This window comes from Gopherus flavomarginatus, chromosome 5 (assembly GCF_025201925.1).
Source record: "Gopherus flavomarginatus isolate rGopFla2 chromosome 5, rGopFla2.mat.asm, whole genome shotgun sequence".
Lineage (NCBI taxonomy): Eukaryota > Metazoa > Chordata > Testudines > Testudinidae > Gopherus > Gopherus flavomarginatus.
Genome location: NC_066621.1, coordinates 122,306,069 through 122,330,137, shown reverse-complemented (window position 1 = coordinate 122,330,137; position 24,069 = coordinate 122,306,069). Strand labels below are relative to the sequence as shown.

Below are 24,069 nucleotides of genomic sequence, written 5' to 3'. Positions count from 1 at the left end.
CGGATATAACCGTGGGGATGCTGTCATTGGCCAGGTCCAGCATCCCATACAGAGAGCGCCAGCAGCCCTTTAAACAGCCAAAAGCACACTCCACAGTCATCCTGCACTGGCTCAGCCTGTTGAACTGCTCCTTGCTGCTGTCAAGGCTCCTGTGTAAGATCTCATGAGGCATGGCATTAAAGGGTAAGCGGAGTCTCCAAGGATCACAATGGGCATTTTGACTTCCCCTTTGGTGATCTTCTGGTCTGGCAAAAAAGTCCCAGCTTGCAGCTTCCTGAACAGGCCAGTGTTCTGAAAGATGCATGCATCATGCACCTTTTTGGGCCAGCCTGCATTAATGTCAATGAAACGCCCATGGTGAGCCACAAGTGCCTGGCGAACCGTTGAGAAATACCCCTTCTGATTAACGTACTCAGAGGCTAGGTGGGCTGGTGCCAGAATTGGAATATGCATGCCATCTATCACCCCTCTGCAGTTAGGGAAACCCATTTGTGCAAAGCCAGCCACAATGTCAGGCACGTTACCCAGAGTCATGGTTCTTCTGAGCAGGATGCGATTAATGGCCCTGCAAACTTGTATGAACACGATTCCAACAGTCGACTTTCCCACTCCAAACTGGTTAGTGACCGATCAGTAGCTGTCTGGAGTTGCCGGATTCCAGATTGCAATACCCACCTGCTTCTCCACCGTCAGGGCAGCTCTCAATCTCGTGTCCTTGCGCCGCAGGTGGGGGTGAGCTCCTCACACAGTCCCATGAAAGTGGCTTTTCTCATCCAAAAGTTCTGCAGCCACTGCTTGTCATCCCAGGCTTGCATGATGATGTGATCTTACCACTCAGTACTTGTTTCCCAAGCCCAGAAGCGGCTTTCCACGGTGGTAAGCATGTCCGTGAATGCCACAAGCAAACTCGTGTCATATGCGTTACTTGAGTTGATATCATCATCGGAGCTCTCACTGTCACTTTGGATCATAAGGAATAACTCAACTGCCAAATGTGATGTGCTGGCGAGACTCATCAGCATACACCTCAGCAGTTTGGGCTCCGTTCCCGCAGACTGAAAGGGAAGACAGAGAATGCAGTACAAAAAACATTGAAAGATGGTGCCAAATGTGGACAGAAGCAAAGGGAATGCTGGGATTTGAACCGATGCATCATGGGGCATCGGGACAGGACCTAGAATGCCCCACACTCCACGTCCCCTTCCCACAAGCCACAGCGCTAGAATGGGAAGAGGTGCTCTGTGGGATAGCTGCCCATAATGCACTGCTCCCAATGCCGCTGCAAGTGCCGCAAATGTGGCCATGCCAGTGTGCTTGTAGCTGTCAGTGTGGACAGACTGCAGCGCTTTCCCTACTGTGCTCTCCAAAGGCGGGTTTAACTCACAGCGCTCTACATCTGCAAGTGCAGCCATGCCTTCAGACTCCAACTGTTCTGAATCATCACTGTTCAACTGATGATGCAGTTCTGGCAACAGACAAAACTTCATTGGCTGTGATCCATGAACCCCAGCAATAAGGAACCCAGGTAATAAAATATCTGCATTTAAAAAGCAGTTAAGACTCTAACCACACACAAGACCCTGCATCAGTGGATCTGAGAAAGGATTTTGAGCTGAACAGCATGCTGATAAATGGCCTTCACTGATTACTACAGGATGTTTCAGCCAGCAGCTGCTTTATTCAGCTGTCCAAATGAGCAATCAATATGTTAGCTATTCTTAATGCATCTAACAGTGGTTTCCAGAGTTAAGGGAATATATCATGTTCCTCAAAAGATTACACAGACTTCATTAGGTAACTTCACTATATGATGGAAAGATGATGCTTTTTAAACATTGTAAGCTGATCCTGTGGTTTGGTATTAATTTCTCTGAGTTTATATAAACCCTCTGGATCTATTGTCAATTCTTCACTTTTGCAGGACGGCAAATGAGAGTAAAAGAGCTGAAAATAAAGCTTTTTAAAAAAAGGGAAATTGAAGTTGAAGATAACTTAAGAGGGAGACTTATGTCATGTCTACACTACAAAATTATGTCAACCTAAATAACATTGACATGCAGCCACCACAGTTGTTATACTGCTTGTGCAAGTGCACACTACACTTCTTATGTCACCGGTGCGCATCATCAGCAGGAGCGCTTGTATTGATGCAGAATGCAGTGCACCATGGTTAACTATCCCACTGTGCAACTCACCATCATCCAGCATAGGGTGTTGTGGGAAGTTTACACAATGCCTTCTGGGGCTCAAATGAGTCATACGGGGTGACTGGGAGCATGGGTTCCACTTCCCACAATACAGTGTTCTCCATCCCATAATTTCATCTGCATCGCATAATATTTGATGGCTCTTTTCAAAATCCCCACAAACCTGCATGTCCTTCCTTGCTGTCCACCCTCTCTGACAGAAGCATGGAGCCTGCACAGCTCTGCACTATTGTCATGAGCATTTCAAGCTCAGGGCGTCTGTTTCTGCAGTATTGCAGAGCTGCAGCAAGAGGGAAGACGTAACATTTTCTTGGAGGCTAGACTTCTCTGGGCCATAGAAAGAAACAATTCCAGGTTGTTGGCAGCATTCACGGAGCAGCTGCAGACAGTGGCGTGCCAGTTTTGGGCTCAAAAGACAAGCACCGACTGGTGGGATCACAATGTAATTCAGGTTTGGGATGACAAGCAGTGGCTGCAGAACTTTCGAATGCACAAGGTCATATTCCTGGAACTGTATGCCAAACTTGCTTCAACCCTCCAGCATAGGGTCACCAAAATGAGAGCCACACTGGCAGCTGAAAAGCAAGTGGCGATTGCACTGTGGAAACTTGGAATGCCAGATTGGTTCTCGACTGACAAGTAACAATTTGGAGTTGGGAAATCCACCGCAGGGATGGTTGTCATGGAAGTGTGCAGGGCCATTAATCGACTGCTGCTATGCAGGACTGTGACTCTGAGAAAGTACAGGGCATAGTGGATGTTTTTTCAGCAATTGGGGTCCCAAACTAGGTAGGCTGCTAGATGGTACACATATCCCTATTTTAGCACCAGACCACCTTGCCAGAGTACATTGACAGAAAGGGCTATTTTTCCATGGTAATACAAGTGCTGGTGGATCACCATGAATTCATTACCAACATCAGTGTGGACTGGTCAGGGGAGGTGCATGACGTGCACATCTTTAAGAACCCAGGACTGTTCAGAAAGCTGCAAGCAGGGACTTTCTTTTGCCCCAGCATACCCTGGGCTCCCATGGCTCATGAAGCTGTACATTGGCCACCTCGACAGCACCAAGGAATAATTCATCTACCAGCTCAGCAGGTGCAGCATGACAGTCGAATGTGCTTTTGGTCACTTGAAAGGTCACTGGCATTGTTTACTCACAAGAATTGACATCAGTCAGAAAAATATCCCAATGGTTATATCTGCCTGCTGTGTTTCTGCATAATATCTGTGAAGCAAAGGGGGAAAAGTTTTGTTGGGATGGAGGGCAGAGGTGGAGCAGCTGTCTGCTGAATTTCAACAGCCAGACACAAGACTTATTAGAAGAGCTCAATGTGGAGCTGTATAGCTCAGGAAGGCTTTGAAAGAACATTTTAACAGTGAGCCAGAGTATGTGTGTTGCTGTAGTGTGCTCTACCCAGCCTTGCTCTTTTGCAGTCCAGTATGAATCTTGCAATGAGTGCTACATGTAGGAATATAACATTGACAATGCACCTCTTAATACTGTCTGAGATTGATGTTATGGGTTCTGTGACAAAATAAACTAACAGGAAATTGGTGGATGTCAGCCCTGCTTAGCACCAGTCAGCATATGTTGTGAACTAACAAAGCTGAATTATGTTCCAAAAAATAGAATTGTTTTCTGTAACATGAGCCAGGAAAATAAAACAACCATTTAGCACTTTATAAACCATAATAAATTAAGGGAACAGAAATTATGAAGGGGAAAGAACAATCATTTCCATTTCAGGTACACATACACCAACCATATATTTCACAGGTCAGTGTATGTGCAGTTGTGATTGTTTTTAATGTTCCTCACGGTGGAATGGTAGGGGTAGTGCAGTGGTCCTTGATGCCATGTGGAATGTTGAGGGGAGGTGTAGGGAGGTCCAGACATTGAGTTGTCTATAGGCTGCAGAGGGAGGCCAGCACAAGACTCTTGTGCACAGGTCTACCAGAGTCCACAGCATCTCTGTTTGTTGCCTGAGAAGCCCCATTATGTCCTGGTGCATCTCCCTCTCCTTTTCCTGCTTGAACTCCCGGGCCTTTTTTCTCTCCACTTTTGCTTTCTGCATGCTGTCTGCAAGGGTTGTCCTCCAGGCCCTGGTTTCATTCTCTGATGCAACACTGGCAGCATCTCCTGGAACATGTCATCCTGAGTCCTCTTCTTTCTCCTCCTTATCTGGCTCAGATGTTCCATGGGTGTGGAGGGAGAGACCCTCAAGGCCACAATGGCAGCAGCTGCAGATAGAACACAGAAAGGTACCATTGTCGGTGTATTCACGACAGAAATTGAAACTTAGGATACTGAACTCACTCCCCTTGATCCCAGAAAGTTGTGAGCACTACATTCTCACTTCCCCTTGGAATTGATATAGCATTGTGCTAGGGTTGTCATGTGTTCGTTTTTAACCAGAACGCCTGGTCAAAGAATGACCCTGGCAGCACTGGCCAGCACCACCAACTGGGCTGCTAAAAGTCCAGTCAGCGGTGCAGCAAGGCTAAGTAGGCTACCTGCCTACCCTGGCTCAGCACAGCTCCCAGAAGCAGCAGCATGTCTGGCTTCTAGGCTTAGGGGCATCCAGGGGACTCTGCACACTGCCCCCACCCCAAGCACCGGCCCCGCAGCTCCCATTGGCCAGGGAGGAATTATGGCCAATGGAAGCTGTGGGGGCAGCACCTATGGATGGGGGCAACGTGCAGAGCTGCCTGGCCACATCTCCACCTAGGAGACACCCAGAGGGACATGCCACTGCTTCCGAGATCCACTTGAGGTAAGCACCCCCAGAACCTGCACCCTGAACCCCCTTCAACACCCTAATCCCCTGTCCAGCCTTGAGCCCCCTCCCGCACCTGCTCCTGCACTCCAAACCCCTCAGCCCCACCAGCACCCCCATCGCAGAGCCTGTACTCCCTCCCACACCCCAACCCCCTGCCTCAGCCCAGACCCCACTTCTGCATCCAAACCCCTCATCCCCGGCCCCAACCCAGAGCCTGCACTCCCAGCCGGAGCTCTCATCCCCTCCCACACTCCAACCCCCTGCTGCAGCCTGGTGAAAATGAGTGAGTGCGGGTGGGGGAGAGTGAGTTGGAGGCCCTCAGAAAAGGGGCAGGGCAGGGGGTGGGCCAAGGGTGTTTGGTTTTCTGCTATTAGAAAGTTGGCAACCCTACTTTGGTGGCACCGGTCACAGCACTAACCATGTTGAGTATAGTCCTTGGGTGTGGGGAGTGGGAAAATAAGGGCAGGGGAATATCTCAGAGGTATGAGTGTCATGGTATATTTCCCCAATCTGAACCTTAGAGTCCAAAAGTTGGGGTACCAGTATGAATTCCTCTAAGCTTAATTACCAGCTTAGATCTGATAAGCTGCCACCAATCAGGAATTCCAGTGCCTGATACACTCTGGTCCCCCCAAAAACTTCGCTGGGGACCCCCAAGACCCAGACCCCCTGGATCTTAACACAAGGAAAGTAAACCCCTTTCCTCACCGTTGCCTTTCCCAGCCTTCCCCTCCCTGGGTTACCCTGGAAGATCACTGTGATTCAAACTCCTTGAATCACAACACAGAGAAATTAGGTCTCCTGGAGAGAGAGACAGATTCACACTCCGTGAATCTAAAACAAAGGGATTCCACCCTTCCCCTCCCTTCTCCTTCCCTGTTAAGTACAGACTCAATTCCCTTGAGCCTCAACAAAGGGGGAAAAATCAGACAGGTCTTAAAAGCAAAACTTTTAATAAAAGAAAAAAAGAATAAAGAAAATCACTGTAAATTCAAGATGGAATATTACAGGGTCTGTCAGCTTCTAGAAACTGGAGAAAAAGCCTCCTCCAGCTGAAATACAATTTAAAATATTTTCAGCCAAATATACATTAAAACTCTACCAGCCAGATACACATTTAATTTCTACCAGCCAGATACACATTTGCAAATAAAGGAAAACCAGTTAAAAAGACTATAACCGCCTGATCCTTACTAGATACTCATTATTCTGAATATATAAGAGACTGTAGCAGGGAGATTGGCAAGAAACCTGGTTGCACGTCTAGCCCCTTCCAGGACCCAGAGAGAACAAAGCAAAACCCAAAAAACACAAACAAAGGCTTCCCTCCACCGAGATTTGAAAGTATCTTGTCTCCTGATTGGTCCCCTGGTCCGGTGTTTGGTTCCCTGTTTGTTAACCCTTTACAGGTAAAAGAGACATTAATCCTTAACTATCTGTTTATGACAATGGGTATTTGTGTACAGAGCAGTGGAACTGAATACTGACACAATTTTCTACGGGCAGTGGTGATTTTAGCTGATATCTCACTCCTGAAGATAACAGAGGCAGAGAGAGCACAGCTGCTGCTGGCATCCCGATGCCGCCCAGGCCCATATGCTGGTAGCCTGTGTACTGCAGTGGTGCCTGCCGAAGTAATCACTAAACGGCACGGGAAAGTGTCTTATCACAGTAGAAGAAATAAGGCAGCCCTCCCCAGGAACCTTTGGCAGAGGATTGCAGAGTACCTCCATGAAAGCTTCACTGAGATCTTTATGGAGGATTCACAGGACATCCTGGTGCACATAAACAAACTGCTCTGCATTGCCCTGTGCCCCCCCCCCGCCTAACTTTAGAGGGGAATGAAAAGCATGCCCTCACTGTTCATAGTAGGGGCCTGTGTCTCAGGATCCTTCACAGTATCCAAAGGGCTTTGGGGATGATGGCGGGGTCTCCACCGAGGGTGGCATGCAGCTCTTTGTAAGAGCAGCAGGTCTGCGGCTCTGCACCAATTCAATTGTTGGCCTCCTTGCCTTCTGGTATGCCTGCCACAGCTCCTTAGCTTTCACGTGGCACTGTTGTTGGTCTCTGTTGTAAACTTTCTCCCACGTGTGCAGAGCAATCTGCTTGTAGATGTCCATATTTCTACGGCTGGATCAGAACTGTGCCTGTACAGCCTCTTCTCTCCACAGACCCAGGAATTTCAAAAATTCAAAGGCTTTAAAAGGGAGAGGCCTCTGGGCAGTGGAGTTCACAATGGTGACCAGAATTGTCACTGTGGGGCATTGTGGGACAGCTCCTGGAGGCCAGTAACAGTCGATGAAAGTAATGCGGTGTCTACACTGATACTGCGTAAACCTAAGTACATTGACTTTGACTCCACGCTGCTTGGGGAAGTGGGTGTGAAAATTAACAATTACAGTTTATAAGCGCACACAACTAAAAATACAAAAAGATTAGGACATCAATCTGAGTCACACTAATTTGTCTCCACATTCCACACATTTGTCTCCACCGGAGCCGCCTGCTGCCCCCTCCAGCAAAACGGCGCCCATCAATTATTCTGCCGCCCTAGGCGATTGCCTAGGCATCCTAAATGGTAGCGCTGGCCCTGGGAGCATGGTAGAAACAGGAGACAATGTACCCTCTATAAAGTAACAGTGAATAGCCTTAATTAACTATTTTAAAATCTTATTTTGCTCATAGTTCCAATAACATGTTCCGGAAGTTACTTCTGTGGGTTAATTATGCCTTGTGTAAAAATGTATTTCCTCTTATCATTTTTTTTTAATTTACTCCCACTCATTCTCATATATTGGTCCTATGCACTATGGAGGCAGCTGTCCCAGACAAGCAGGGCTAGATCCATAGATCAGCTGCCACCTGCTAGCAGATTATGATATATACTGTGATGTGAGAGACGATGCTGACAATATTCAGTGTCAGTCACAGGCGAGTCAAAAGGACGGCCCCTATTCTCCAGCATGTTGGACTGTGTACACCTCCCGAGTTCTGACACCCCGGCCAGGGAGCTAGCTGCAGGCCCCGGCTCCCGGACAATAGCAGGCCGAATCGCTGTGCGTGTCCGGAGGCCGCGGTGGTGTCCCCCAGGCTACAGCGCTAGGCAGAGGCACTAAGCAGAAGAACCTTTCCTTCCGCCTCGGTAGGTCTGAGCGCGGGAGCATATAACGTGACCTCTCCACCACTTCCGCCTCAGTAGATGTCATGGCGACGAAACGAAACTGACACGTGACCTCGGGCGGGCGGAGTTCTGTCTCACACGCTCTCGCGCGCAGCCTCGCTTTCCCCCCACCCGCGTCCCCCTCTCGCCCTGGCCGCTCGCGCAGCTGCTCGGCTCTTGCTATATAAAGGGGCGAAGCGGGCAGAGCGGGCGGCTGGTGGCGGCGGCTGCAGCCCGAGGGCCGGCGAACGAGGCCGGGCCAGGCCGCGGGGCTCCCCGTGTGCCGGGACGGGACGCGCGGGGCTCAGGGGGGACGTGCCGGGCAGGTTTATTGTTTTAGGGGCGACTCCGCCGCGGTGGGGGTGTCCCGGGGGGCTCGGGACATGGCGAGCTCAGCTAACACAAACCCCGTGGTAAGGACCGGGCCGGGCGGGAAGGGGGGCCCTGGGCGGCGACACAGGCGGGACTCGGACCTCCCCGCCGCGGGAACGGCCGGCCTGGCCGGGGCAGCGGGGCATCGCCCCCAGCCAGAAGCCAACTTCTGCTGAGGCTCCCGTGCAGGCGAGCGCAGCCGGGAGAGGCGTCGGGACCCGCCGGAGCCGGCGAGGTGGGACGGGGGCTCGGGAAGGTAGCGGCGTAGAGGCGAGCAGGCAGCGTCTCTCCCAGCGAGGAGCCCCGAGGCGGGCCGAGCCTGGGGCGGGGGGGAGCTCCGCCATCAGGCTGGGGGATGGCTGAGGAGGGGGCGAGAGGCTCCTCGGGGGATGCGAGGGGAGATGCTCCGGCAGAAGCCAGGCGCTGCCCCCGCGCCGGGAAGCGGGGCGAGGCGGTGGCATGTGTGGACCCCAGCCTGGCACTGCTGGAGCCATTTTATGTAGCTTTATAAGAAGGAGCGATGGTTGAAAAGCACTTGTCCCAACCCTGCAGACTCGGCTGACGGAGGAGAAACCCCCCCTCCAGCATCGCCTAGAGGCAAAGAAGTAATTTAAAAAAAAAACAAAACTTACCCCTTCCTCCCCCCTTGTGCCTTCTGCACTCTCAGGTGGCTTGTTTTACTTGTATTCACATAGGTGTGCAATAAGCAGTCACATAAATCTGTGTAGCCACCAAGCCCCACCGATCACTTCTTTCCCTTCCCCTCTGACAAGAATAAACCATCCACAAGCCTACCCCCAAAAAGCTGCCGACAAACCCCGAGTCCGGGCGGTTACGGTGCAGGCTTGGGCCCCTTGTTTGTGTGTCTGTGAGATCCATCATGGCTTCCCCTGCCTTTCTGTCTCCCTGATCCTTGTGTTCCTCCTCCCTGTGGCTGCCCTGTTTATATAGAGCCATTGCCGCTCTCTAATATAGACTCTGCCAGGATGGGAAGGTGCTTTCCAGCCCCACGTCACCGCCTCTCCATTTAAACACCACATCAGCCTTTAAATAGGGAGAGAGCTGCTGGGAGGTGCATGCACCAGAGGCAGAGACTGAAAGAGACAGACACGATCTCTTTGTCACTCAGTCCCTGCTTTTTCTGCTTAGCTGTTAGCTAGAGTCCTCTCTGCAGTATTCTGCTGCTCTTAAACCCAATTGCTGGAGCTGCGGGATTGTAAAGTAGCAGTTGCTTATCTCTTAGTTTATTTAGGGGGATGTTCCCCTAATTGATTTAATAATCTGTTGAATTAAATAGCTTTCTTTCCTTTTTGTGTGTGTTGTTTAGGGAAAGACAACCAATCCCCCACCCCTTTTTTGAAAGTATTCTGGAGTCCTTAGCTATTGAAAGCAGTGCAATAAATAACTAGTCTATAAATATGCCTGCCCTATTAAGTGCCTTTTCTGCTAGGGTAAAGTGGTAGTTGAACTAAAATAGTTCTTATCCAGTATTTTATAGAGAGAAGGTGGAATACCTATTTTATAATACTTTGCAAAAGTTTTATAGCTGTGAAGCTATACATATTTAAAATGTTTAAATTTTGGTAATGGATTGTAGGCTGACTTCTGTAGTACTAAAATATCTGTTCTGGGTGATTAAGCTGATTGATTATACAGAAATGTTATTGCCCTCCAGGAAGGGGTAGAATTTTTAAAAGTTTTTCATAATTTTTGTGGATGTAATATCAACACCAGTATTATAGGCAAATTTTAAAATATGTATATATTAAGTACCAGATAGCCCTTTGTATCATAACAGAGCCAGGCTTATATAAGTGTTAAGTGATTTCTGTTGCTTTTGTATTTTCTTTTTATTTTGGTTTTAATCACTTTAGTTAGTCAGTAATTCTGTACATTGCAGTTTATTATATGTTCCATAAGCTGTGTGCAGTGTCTGCATATGAGGATCTGAATATAAATGTCAGCAGACCCTTCAGAAAGCACTGGCAGTATTCTGATAGTTTCAGGTTGTTTTTTTTTTGTTTGTTTTTATTTTGTTACAAAAAAGGCCTACTTCAGTTATATAGTATGTCTTGTGTTTCATCTCACTATATAATAAGCTGGAAGCAGTATAGAAAAGAATATTTATTCTGAAGCATGTTGGAGAAACTTAAACTGCTTGCAAATATTGGTGTTTCAAAGCCTTACTAAAACTTGAATTCTCTGTTGTACAAAGATAGTTGGCTGCACCTGTCGACTAAAACAGCACAGCTTTTGAAAGCTGTTAGAAAACAACCATGTCTGGAAAGTTCAGTTTGTAGCAATAAAAGATTAATCAAAATAAAACCTTAAAATGTATCTGATTGAGGTACAGACTAAAAAGGGCAAGTTCTCTGTAGGATTTTATTTTTCATTTAAGACTTGACCACTAAAGATAGTTTAGACACTGGTGCAGTTTACTTTGTGGAATTCAGGTCTGAGACTGGTAATAGAGCCAGATATTTTAACTTTAGCTAGCATACTAACATGAACAGAAATATTCTCAAAGAAATGACCAGTTTATAGCTTTAATATATTAGTTTTGGGCCTAAACTACTACTGTACAATTTTTTTAACATTTCACTGTAATTAAATCACCATTAACGGTTTTATTTCTGCTAAAAAGAAAATACAAGCAAGAATTCTATAGTAGATTGTTATAGCTAATTTGTAATAAAAGGGTTCCAAGAGCTTAAAACTTCGTCATTTAAAAAAAAAAGACTTAAATGTAGTTTCAAGTACTGCTTCTCTCCGTGCACCACCTGCCAGTTCCTGTGGTTTTACAATTACATTTTACTGTTTATTTTAAAAGATGTTATTTCTGTGTCCTGTTGTAAAGTACAAGAGCCACACAGATTGGGGATATGAATTCACCAACTTCCTTTCGTATAGGGGAAATTGTGAAAGCAGCTATATGCAACATGCAGTCAAATGCAGAAAGTGTGCAAACAAACTTCTAATCTTCTAGTTATAGGAATCTTAGTTGTTGCAAAAGTAAGTTGTAAAGAAATTTTAGGTGTAATAAAGAGCATCCCTTTTAAAGTAAAAAAAGTAATTTAAGAAATTTAAGCTCAAATGGCTTGTAGCATTTGAAACAATTTGGTGTTTGTTCTTTGGATTCTAAAATGTAGTGTGTGCATCTATAGCTTTCTTTTCAAATCAATTTCTGTCACAAAGTGCGAGGGGATAAGGGGGTTAAAATTTCTCTTACAGTCAATTTGTTCCATTCCCAGCAGAGGGAGCACTAATTTGTAAACCTTCATATAAAGTTGTTAGTTATATCATCAGTTCTCATACCCAAACAAGTAAATGAGAAAATCTGAGTGGTGTTAATTTTTCTTAATCTGTATGTAGCAATTAGGGCAGAGCTTGTTAAACACTTATCATTCTTGTGTTTTGGGTCTGCATTCACCTATAAATGGCTGAGATTCATTATAGTACAGATGTTAGAAGGAAGGTACTTCCGTTAATACAAAGTGGGTGAAAGCATTCTAATTTTAATTGCCAACTTTTAAGTTTCTGTTGCATGCCATGTTCCTTTATTGTCTGTATTTCTCAAACTTTGTCAAGCAGTGGGACTTACATATATATATATATATGTCTAAATCATTAGTTACCCCAATAAAAATAAATAATGCTGTGGCAGCTGGCTGTTCCAGCAAATTTCTGTGGTAAAGTAGTCAGATAATTGACTTTGAGGTAAAGATACATTTTTGTGAGCTTTATAATCCATCTCTTCCTTTTTATACATACTAGTCAATTTATGTAACTTATGTCCTCTCTTGAGAATGCATGCATCTTTATAGTTGGCATTATGCCTAACGTGTATAGTCAAAGAAAAGGATGTGCATGAGAGAAGTTCTTTACAAACTGCTGTCACATTTGGGACCTGAACTGGAAAGAACAACTGAAAGGAAACAGGGTTCTGTTGTTTCCATTCTCATTTTGACTGAGCATGAAAATTCAAAAAAGGTTAGAAAGGGTTCCAGATAAGTAAAATTCTGTCCAGGTCTGTTCAGTAATACAATACCCAGGATTGACTTCTGAGTGAGCAAGCAGTATTTGGAAGGAATTTTCAGATTTAATTCAAATCTAGGAATTTAAATCGTGTACGTACACAAATCAAAATTAAGAACTCTATAGACATTAATTGCTAAAAGTGACTTGTTAATTTTCATACACAATGCTGATTTGAAATTAAGTTCATATTCTGTGCTTCTCTGTACAGGTCAGAAGTTGAGGCTGTGCTGGATAGCCAGTTCTTTAGGTTTAAAGTATTGAAGGGAACACTTTGTGGTGTTCCTGAATGCCCCAGTATGGACAGCTATTAAAACAGTCACTGCTGCTGTAGAGGGAATTAATTTTTCTGAGCTGGACAGTTAACAGGGTATATGCAATGGCACTGGACCAATTTTTATAGTGGGGGTGCTGAAGGCAGAAACCATGTATTTGGGTTGTTTTTACTACTTTGGGAGGGCGGGAGGCAGTGCAGCAGCACCACCAGCACACCTAGTTCCAGTACTTAGGGGTGTATGTAGGGGGGGACACCCTTGATGAGTCCAGAACATTTTTCTGAATCGTTAGTGCAATCTTGAAAAATTAATGTGTCAAGGGCATGACAAAATATACAGGGGAAAACCTAAGCGATAACTCTTCAAAAACTATTCTTTGTGGTAGGGGTCCCCAACACGGTGCCCGTGGGCGCCATCTTAATGCGCCTGCGTCCTCGCCCCTGAGAGAGCACCCGCCAAAATGCCGCATCAGCATTTCGGCAGGGACGCCTCTCGATGACGCCGCTTGCCGTTGACAAGTGATGTCATGGAGAGGCGTCGCCCCCCAAATTCCAGCGGGGACGCCTCTCTTTGACGCCACTTGCCGTCGACAAGTAACGTCATTGAGAGGCATCGCCCCCGAATTTTGGCGGGGACACCTCTCGCTGACGCCGCTTGTCAATGGCAAGCGACATCATCGAGAGGCGTTGCCGCCGAAATGCCACCGAAATTTGGCGGCATTTCGGCGGGTGCTCCACCGCCACAGTGGTCCTTCGGCTGGCGCCCGCCAGCCAAAAAGGTTGGGGACCGCTGCTTTATGGTAAAGGAAGAAAATATATATTAAAACATTCACAGGTAGGGTTTGGGCTGTAAAGTTGCTGGCTATATCGGAGCATTGATGTTTTAGCACATAACATTACAAAAGTTATATTTATAAAATTCTTCAGACTTGTTAGGGGACTAAGCTCAGGGAGAGGGAGAAAATGCTGGTTAAAATATTAGGGCTTTCTTGTTGTCATCACCAGAGCTCATTTAAAGTATTCTGTTGATAGGACCAGATATTCATTTTGTCCACTCTGAACAAGATATTTAGGCCCCACTTCTGCAACCAGTTACGTATGTTTTAACTTCAGGTGTGTCAGTAGTCCTATTGACTTCAGTGGGATTATTTATGTGCTTGAAGTTATACATGTGCATAACTGTTTGCAGGACTGTGCTAATGTCATTTTCCAAAAAGTGACACCTCTAATGCACTTAGTCATGATGTGCAGAATAGATCAAGTAGCACATCTCAGATTGTCATAAGGTGAGTCCAGTTAGTTTATTGCAGAAAATATCTCTAATTTTTTATTATTATTAAATGGGGATGTCTTGCTTTCCATCTGCTATGAACTGAGTCTCAAAGTAAACACAAGATCCCATTAACACTGCTTGACATTTTTTTCTTATTTTAAATTGTATACTGCTTAGAACTAAAGTACTAATGCTGTACAGTTATTTACAGTTTTCAAGGCTTGTTTCAGACATTCATGTGCAGATGCACATTTAACTAATACCTTGCTGAAGGCTAACATATAAGTACACAAGTCTCTTTAATCTTAAAAAAAGGTAAAGAAGTTGACTTTAGAAGGTGCTCTGGTACATATTGCCTGTATCAGAGATGGAAGACTGAGATTTAAACTCATTTGCTATAATCTGGATCTCCCAGGGCAACACAAGACAAGCTTATCCCAGTATTTCAGATCAAACTCTTTATGCAGAGATAGGAGTAACAAAATGGTGGATTGTCATTTTTCAGTTGTTTGGTTTATAGCAGTATATTTTAATATTGAAAAGTGATAAATTGATAGCAAAAATATTTTTGAAATTTAAGATAGAATTAGGTGTTGACAGAATGACACTGGTGCAGCACCTTAAGAAATTAGGTGAAGAATTTTCTTCTGCAACTTTTCCCATATCCACTTAATTTTGACTTGCACCACTCCTGTCTAGACATTACTAGACATCTGCAAAGCAAAAATCTCTATATGTGGAAGTTTTGTGATATGGACAGAGAGGGATTTACTAGATCACTTATGTCGCTTGAGACTGAATATAATTTGAAACTAGGTCTTCATAGGTGGATTATGCATTTGTTGTAAAGAAACATGCTGTAAAACTGCAGTACGGCTTTTGCTAGTTTTTCCCCTGCATATCTTAAGTGACCAAACATAGTATATATCTTAAATTTTTTCTTTGTAATTGATCTTTGTTATGAACTAAAAGTATTGGAGTCTGTTTTTCAAAACACTTTGCCCCTTTGTTTTTAAAGAACAGTAAATGCAGTAGAAGTTTTTATACATAACGTATTGTCCGCTAGCCTTCAGCTTGCACATGGAGTTTTTTTCTTGTGTGTTTGAACGTTGATCACTTAAAATAAATCCTAGCTGACTAATATTAATCAAAACTATGTAGTAGTGTTGGGTACCTTGATGGGGATCCTCTCTAGTAGCTAATATAACCTGTTTACAGTACTGTGCTGAGCAGATGTTGCAAATAAACAAAAGTGTCTAAACCCTGAAGAGATCTTTTAAAAAAATTAGGAGGCGTCAGCACTCATAAAGGTGCTGGTTTGGAGCCTGATGTACTCATTCTGAAAATGAAAAGAGGCCAATACACTTAGTGGTAGTGTGGACTTCCTCTCATTGACCTGCCAGCGTGCCTCAGCCTTGAATTTCGGTAACACCTTTGAGGGAAAGAGGGAGTAGTTCATCTCTTTGCTCTGTCCATCTTTGGCCTTTCTTGTGAGACTGGCTTCAAGGGTTGTTACGGTATCTGGCCTTTTCAAAGCATTCCTTCGGAGGAGTTTTTTTAAAACTCTGTTTAGTTACGTTAATACTAGAATATTAAGTCTCTTACAAAACAAGCAACCCTGACTAATAACTTTTTAAAGCCTAAACTGTACAGGTCCGTAATTGAAGATGTCATCAATGATGTCCGAGAAGTTTTTCTGGATGAAGGAGTAGATGAACAAGTCCTTTTGGAACTCAAAACAGTAAGTTGTAGTTGGACTCAGAGTATTTACAGCTCCATAACGTACTAACCAGCCTATGATATAATGCTTACTGCTCCATGTAGTAAAAAACAGTGAATTTTCATTGTCTAAGCAATGCACTCATCCCCTTGATACGTGAGTTGAGATACCGCTATGTATGGTATAATCTTCCTAAGTACATCTTAGATGTACAGTGAATTTGCTCTTTTCTCCACCTTCCCCCATTATGCACTTTTTTTTATTTGTTGCACATCAACTTATATCAAGTTTACAACAGGGATCATGTTTCAGTGTGGGCTTTGTGTGGATTTTAAGGATCTAAGTCTTTTAAAAAGGTACGGTCATGTGTTTATTATCTCTAGCCAAGAGGAAAAGTTTTCCATGATGATTCAGTTAGGGATCAGGTGAATTGATTTAAATCTGAATTATTGAAATTGCAGATTTTAATCATGATTTAAATCAGCAAATAGGAATGAGTTAAATAATAAATTTTAATCTTGCTTTGCATTTAATCTTTTTGGTTCTTTTCCTGAAGAAAATTTGATTCTTAATGGTTGGTAACCATTAAAGCATGTTGATTTGCAGCTAAATATACTCTGTAAGCTAAATTTGATGCTTCTTTTTGCTAATCAGGAGAATACACTGTATCTATGCACATTTATTTAAAGTTATATATAGCTCATCTTACGTTTATTCAGATTTAGTTTTTTCATATTTTATGTTAGAAAATGTGAATGATGCATTTGTAAAATACTAGATTATTTTTATTTGTGATTTATGTCAAGCTATATTTGGATGAAAATTCAAATTAGTACCATGTCTTTCAAGAGTTTAGAGCTAGTTGATCTCATCCACTCATATTGAGTTTTTATTCATAGACTGGCAGAAGAACGCAGGCTTTCCTGCTTTTTTACTTCCCATTTTGTTTCTTAACTCTGAATGAACTAGTCATTGAACTGAACTAGTTGAATAAACTGAAAGGAAGATATTCTCTCTGCACCTGCAGAAAAGGCTGTCATTGTGAAAAGTTGGGTTAACACATAACATACTCTGGTTCCAGCTGCTTAGCCAGTGACTTCTGGGGTTTGACTTTTCTAAAAAGCTTTGCAACAAACATGTAATGCTTGAATATTTTAATTTAAATTATTTTAATAAATTATAGTAAGTTTAAGCCTAATAAGTGGTCATAACTTCAAATTTAATATTAAATAAGTTTTTATTTAAAAATAAATCTGTATTTATTTTAAATACAAAAATCCAAATATTCATCATAATCTTTTTTTAATTCATTCTGAATAGGGGATGCTTTTCTTTTCTCTCTTCTTTGTAAGCTGAAGAGTTTCATTGTAGAGTGCTCCTCTTTTCCAAATCTAATGACTTTTGCTTTGCAAAAATATCCCATTTTCTGACATGGCATGGGATAAATTGCATTGTACACACATCTGAGGAGGAGAGGCTGAGGGACCATCACTTCACCAGAATGCGGACTGTGTCCCGAGAACCAAAATTGTGGCGGGTTTGCTACCAGAATAAAGGATATTTTGTTTGATGCTTTTCTTGCTGCCTTCTCAAGTACTTTCCTGAACAAGACAAGCCCTGAGCCATCAAAACAGAAGAGGACAGCAAAATTGGAGGAAACAGTGAAAAGCAGGGGATGGTAGAACAAGAGGCTTGAGACGCAAAGCTTTGATACTATGGTGATAGAAACAATTAAATTGCTATATAAAATCAGGGTTCCCCTGCACTAATGGGAGCTTCTGGAGAAGATAATGTATCTTCCTTGACTCTTTTTATCTTCAGAAATTCTAGAAAGAAAAATATTGACACCTGTGGTGAAGACTATATGCTTCTGGTGAGAGGAAACTAAAATGGAGGTAGAGGGGGTGGGAACTGAAGGATAGGAACTACCACTTTATCTCTCCCTCCCTGCTTCCGATATGTGGAGTTATAAGTAGGGTGATAAAAATCAATGTTTAAAAAAAAAAACTGATAAAATGCTTTTTGAGGAAAAAACCTATCTAAAGGTGGGTACATTATATCTCAAAGATATCTCATCATGGAATAGATATTATACATTCTAATTCTATAGTATGAGAGAATATATTCATATAATGTTTAAGAAAAGTTTTGTAAATAAATTCCAGTAGTTCATGGATTAGCGACCCAATTTTATGGGGTTCTGGGGGCTTCTGTATAGATTATATAGGTTAATTGTTCTATCTACCCAATGGGACTCAATGCTCAGTCTAGAAGGTACCATCAGAGATGCTTAGTTTTGCAGTTCTCAAACTGTGGATTTTTGTATCCAGAGATAACATGCTTGTTAACAGCAAAAATGTTTTTAAATAAGTATATAGAGGTGAGAAATAACAGATGTCAATAGGATGACCAGACAGCAAGTGTGAAAAATTGGGACAAGGTGTGGGGGGTAATAGGAGCCTATATAAGAAGACCACCCAAAAATCGGGACTGTCCCTATAAAATCGGGACATCTGGTCACCCTAGACCTCAACCCTGTTGTCCCTCTGCAAGTTTGTGCACACAAAGTCAATCTCTTACCTCTCTCTAAAAGTAAAAAGTTTTAAAAAGTTCAATGAATAGAAGATTGTTGGGCGGAATAGATCTGGACAAGGAGAAGAAGTCTGGAGATAAATGTGGGAAAGGAGGGACAGGCAGTAGAAACAAAAGGGAAACTGTTTGAGCAGCATATTCCAGAAGTCGTGAGGTCTTTCTGAGTGTAGTTTTCATTGATTTGCGGTCTACCATATCATTCTCTCACTAGAAGGGAAAACCTATAATGGCAGGAGGCTGTAAAAGAGACCCAGTTTGGGAATAGGAACCATTCAAGAAATGTATGTTTGCTGATGATGTTTTAAAGAAAGTCACCCCAGTGAAATTGTGGAAGTCACTTAAGCTCTTGAATTCAGAGACTCTTGAAGCAATAATCTTATTTTTAACAGTAGTAGCTTCTTCTGCTAGAGTAGAAAGAATATTTTCTTCCTTTGGACTAATTCATTCCAAATTGAGAAATTGCTTGGGACCTGAAAAAGCAGGAACGCTTGTTTTTCTTTTCCAGATTATAAACAAACAGGAAAATGAAGGTGAAGATGACTGAGTTAGCTGCTGAAGCCAATATTTTAAGCTTCTCATGTTGACCTGGCTGACAGTCAATTTAATTAAAAAATAAAAAAATTCATTTAACTTTTTTAGTTAAAAACAATTTTAACAAAAACAAACCTTGATTAAAAAAAAACTTGAATGTTTAACTAAATTCAAAAATTCATATGCTTGTTTTGTTAAAATATTATATGTCTGCTGTTGAAGAAAAAAATCCAGAATACATAACGTTGTTTTTGTTAAATAAAACAATTTAAATGTCTGCCTGATGATGTTCTCCTCCTATCCAGCATGGCAAGAAAATCCTCCAAATGTTAATAATTAACCTGTTGAAATGGAGATAGTTCACCTCCCAGTGACTTCATAAATATCTGCTTCAATTACCTTTCGTAAATGAAATAACCAATCATTCATTTTCTGATATAGCTGGGTAAAACTAATCTGAAAAGTTTTCAAAATAAATGACTTTAAAAATGTATAGTGTGTACCTTCTCAGATGAAACCTACATCTACCTCTGAGTTGTGAAGAATATGTATTAAGGTTATAACAACCAACAAGAATGCACTTTTATGTAGAAATCCATGATTAAATCAAGTCTTCCTGACTAGCGATTTAAATCTAATCCACCGTGGTTATAAGGATGATCTTTCACCTGTGGGAGAAGAAAGGAATGTCCATGAAAGTTAAATTTAGAATTATAATTCCCTTGGACTATTTAATTTCTTCTGTTGCTGTGTGATGCCTCAGGAAAGGGGCATATATTCAACCTATATATGCCGAAAGATTTTGTGGCAAAGTAGAATGTACAGGATAAATAAGGACCAATTTGAATTGCATTATTTGTAATAATTCCAATCCTACAATTTTAAAATGACACCTATTGATAACTCATTTTCTTTCTCTCAAATACAGCTGTGGGAGAACAAGCTGATGCAGTCCAAGGCTGTAGATGGGTTTCATTCAGAAGAACAGCAACTTTTATTGCAGGTTCAGCAGCAGCAACAACAGCAGCAGCAGCATCACCACCACCACCATCATCATCCACAACCACAGCAGACTGTGCAGCAGCAATCCCAGACACAACAAGTCCTTATTCCTGCATCCCAGCAAGGTCAGACTGATTCTCTAATGTGCCTACATGAAACCCTCTATGGTTTCAGCAGACCTCATGGAAAAAATTAAATTCAGGAAAATTGGAGTCTTTCAAATTTAAGGTGTCCTGGTTGATGGATCAAACTTTGGGTCTATTAATTTCCCTTTTATATATTATTTGTCTAGTTCCACATAACTTATTTTTCTAAAATAAATGTCTTTTTTTCTGTATAATGAAAATGTCAGCCCACTAGTCATTAGTAGCCCTACAATAACAAATCAGTGTATGTGTGCAATTAAGAGAGAGTTTCATTAAGTAGGATGAAACAGGATTTGAAAAAATATATAAAGCCTCCAGTCTCTTTTAAAATGACTGGAATGAGGATGCAGATAGGATTTTGCAACACATAATCTGTTAGACATGTTTTTCATATTGGGACTAGGTCTGAGCCAAAAAAAACAAAAGAAGTGATGGCTAGTTTGTAGGCCCAGCTGCTCACGCAGTGAGTAAGTGTATGGGTTCAAAATGCACTGTCAAACTTACCCATACAATTAATCTTTTTTTAAATACAATTATCACATTGTAGATTTTACCTTAAGAATTCCAAGGAAGCATTTTCTGAACAATCTTGATTAAGCATTAAACAGGAGGAGCAAACATTTTCTGATTTTAGAGTCCCTGTTGCATAAACAAAAACCCAGCCTAATACTATGTCTGCAGGAGTTGATGAGGATAATTGACAATGTGTTATTTTATAGTCATGACACACACTAAAATTATTATTTATTATTTGCAAAAAGAACAGGAATACTTGTGGCACCTTAGAGACTAACAAATTTATTTGAGCATAAGCTTTCATGGGCTATAGCCTACGAAAGCTTATGCTCAAATAAATTTGTTAGTCTCTAAGGTGCCACAAGTACTTTTGCGGATACAGACTAACAAGGATGCTACTCTGAAACCTCTTTATTATTTGTATTTTGACAATTCTTAGGAGTCCCAGTCACAGACCAGGACCCCATTGTGTTAAATTCTGTACAAATGGAGAACAAAAAATGGTCCCTGCCCCCAAAGAACTTACAATGTAAGAATTGAAATCCAGGCATCTTTTTATATCCACATCCCTCTATCTTTAGCTCATTAACAGAAGACTCTGCTTTGTATAGTCTTAACAAAATGCTGTGATTCTAAATACGGTTGACTTCCAGAGTAGTCCTGGGGACAAAACAGGGTTTGATGAGAACTTACACTTCATGATGTACTTGTTGCCTTGCAGCCATCTCTTTAGTCCTTGTTGTTGCCTGTTTTTCTGTTGCCTGAAACTCATGTTCAGATTCTAGGTCATCACAGATTAATGGCAACTTATTCTGATCAGAGAATGTTGGGATAATGGGCCTATCCTCATGTTCCTTGAAATTTGCAGGATCATACCCTTTTATTTAAGTATCTGAAACAAGGTTTGGTTTAAGCAGCGGTGTCAGAGTAGGGAAGCTAAAGGAAGCTGCTGAGGTCAAATCACTATGGATCCAGTTAGGATTGCTATGTCACCTTCCTGGGATTCTTATGTAGGTCATCACTACAGTAGAAACATGCGTATCTGTGGACTGCAGACATTTCAGTGTAAAGAACAGCTGGTACAACCACGTGATTTGAATCACTAGTCCTTTATCTCCTTCCCGTAACTTTTGTTCACATTATATAGAATTAATGTTTTGTTTCTTTTGTTTGTAGCACCTCAGCAGCAGGTTATTGTGCCAGATTCAAAGCTGATACAGCACATGAGTGCATCAGGCATGGTAAGACTCAGAATTAGAACTTTATACCGTGCTGTAATGTATTTAAATAGTGAAGGTAAAAGTCTGATGAGTCATCTCAAATGCCAAAAAAACAAACCAAGAGCTACTGGCAGAAGATGGCTCCTGTCTCACTGATTGCTAGACTGATAACACATGAGCTATTTATCCAGGGCTTGCAAACGACATTACCCAAAAGAACCATAGTAGTGTGAATTCATTGTTTCATTTATTATAGTGCTATACATATTTAAACAGTATGATGGGAAATATTTAGAGTGAATTTGTGTGTGTATAATATATATATAAAAAATAAAAAGTATATATAAAATATTCTCACAGCAAAATGACTGACCAAGTATTTTATCAACTGCAATTGGTTAATAATAGTAAAAGCATCCTGATTGGTTGTTAATTAAATTACACAGTGTTTTCATATCATGTGCTGCAAAGTGCCACAGGAGACACATTAAAGAGCCACTTACCTCAGTCTGAATATCGCTGGGTTAGACTAAGACAGTGGCAGGCAACCTATGGCACGTGTGCCAAAGCCAGCACGCAAGCCGATTTTCAGTGGCACTCGCACTGCCCAGGTCCTGGCCACCGGTCTAGGGGGCTCTGCATTTTAATTTAATTTTAAATGAAGCTTCTTAAACATTTTAAAAACGTTATTTACTTTACGTACAACAATAGTTTAGTTATATATTATAGACTTATAAAAAGAGACCTTCTAAAAATGTTACAATGTATTACTGGCACGCGAAACCTTAAATTAGAGTGAATAAATGAAGACTCGGCACAGCACTTCTGAAAGGTTGCCGACCCCTGGACAAAGATTTTTTTGAGGATCAGCTAATACTGATACAAATCTATATGACAACAATCCCAGGAGGGAATGACTTCACATGTGGAAAATACTGTTACCCTGGTGCAAGTCTTATGTTGTATTTACCAGATGAAGAATGACATTCCTCAAATATTATAAATAATAAACTCATAAAAATAATGATACTGACTGTGTAGGAGTTTGAATCTGCCTTTCTGATCATTATTTATTTCAACCCATTTGTTATTGCAAAAGTAAATTCACAACTTTTCATCCTAACCATTTATCTGTTCCTTACAATTTTGTCTTTGTAGTCTAACTTTGTCTCTCTCTTGCTTGACATCAAGTTTAGGCTAGAGGAAAAACCTATTCTCTTGCAGGCCAAGACAGCCAAAACATAATCTGTGCAAGTTAAATTTAGTTAGTTATTTAGATTTAGAACTCCATACTAAAGAATATCCATCCAGAGTTTGATGTAAATTTAAAAGCACAATAGATAAAGTTGCACAGTTAAGGCAGCAGCAATTCATTTGCTCATTGTCTGTCAGATAGTTTGCTGATCTTCTCTTCAAAATCCTAGATGCACTGACTAAACAGCATGATACAACCAAAGGCTAAATAAAAACTAAAACTGACTTTTGCCTCACTTTCCTTGTAAATTTCACTGAATAGCAGCAGAAACTGGGTTTTGCCTGTTTACCCTGTTGAGTTTCTTCTCTAGTTCTCATTCAGTTGAGCCCAATAGTTTTTTTTGACAGTATAGTATGTGTAGCTATTTAAACATGTGCTCTTCTTAGCGTGCCACCTGAAGCTTTTTTAAAAAAACAAAACAAAAAATTACTTTAAGGAATCTGTCCAATCAGGGCTTTGTAAAAGAAATGTTTGACTAAAGAAACTCTTATATCTGTACTGAGAATGGATCAAGCAGACCCCGCTTGTTTATTTTAAAGGCAAGAAAAATTTAGAATATGATTTAGTAGTGTTCTTTCCCCTGTATGTAAGAAGATGTGGGGCAAAGGGACAGCAGAAAAGCACTAGCCTGCTTCTACTCAGTGTCACCCTCTGGGAGGTTCTGATTAACGATTACATCAGTCTGCCAGTAAAGGGAGATCTGATTCCTTACAAACCAAAACATAGACACAAGGTTGGTGAGGTAATATCTTTTATTGGATCAACTTCTTGTGTCTACTATCCTGGGACCAACTCGGCTATAATTAGACTGCATAAAACAGGAAATGTGCATTTTACCCGATAGTAAAATTTAAATCCCATTTTGCACTTTTAATTTTTCATCAACGTGAAAAATGCAATAGTATCCTCCAGCATTTCAGGTATTACTATTAACATTCTGCTTAAACTTAAACCTATAGTAGGGCTTGGTAGAATTGTCA

At 41.8% G+C, this 24,069-nt stretch overlaps 1 protein-coding gene and 1 non-coding gene across 4 annotated transcripts in view; both read left to right on the top strand.

Moving 5' to 3' along the window:
* Positions 1–24,069, top strand: part of GTF2A1 (general transcription factor IIA subunit 1) — a 53,652-nt gene that overhangs the window by 4,515 nt on the left and 25,068 nt on the right. The window contains exons 2-5 of one of the 3 annotated variants that reach the window (XM_050953335.1): positions 4,285–4,475; positions 15,747–15,848; positions 19,879–20,077; positions 21,791–21,855. In XM_050953335.1, the coding sequence (XP_050809292.1) occupies positions 4,285–4,475; positions 15,747–15,848; positions 19,879–20,077; positions 21,791–21,855 (557 nt within the window). Of the gene's footprint in view, positions 1–4,284; positions 4,476–7,601; positions 8,567–8,742; positions 8,761–15,746; positions 15,849–19,878; positions 20,078–21,790; positions 21,856–24,069 lie in introns of those variants that run through there. The other 2 variants (XM_050953333.1, XM_050953334.1) reach the window with 2 other exon arrangements.
* Positions 21,355–21,494, top strand: LOC127053025 (small nucleolar RNA SNORA79). The gene has a single exon (XR_007774947.1). It is a non-coding gene; the product is annotated as a small nucleolar RNA SNORA79 (small nucleolar RNA).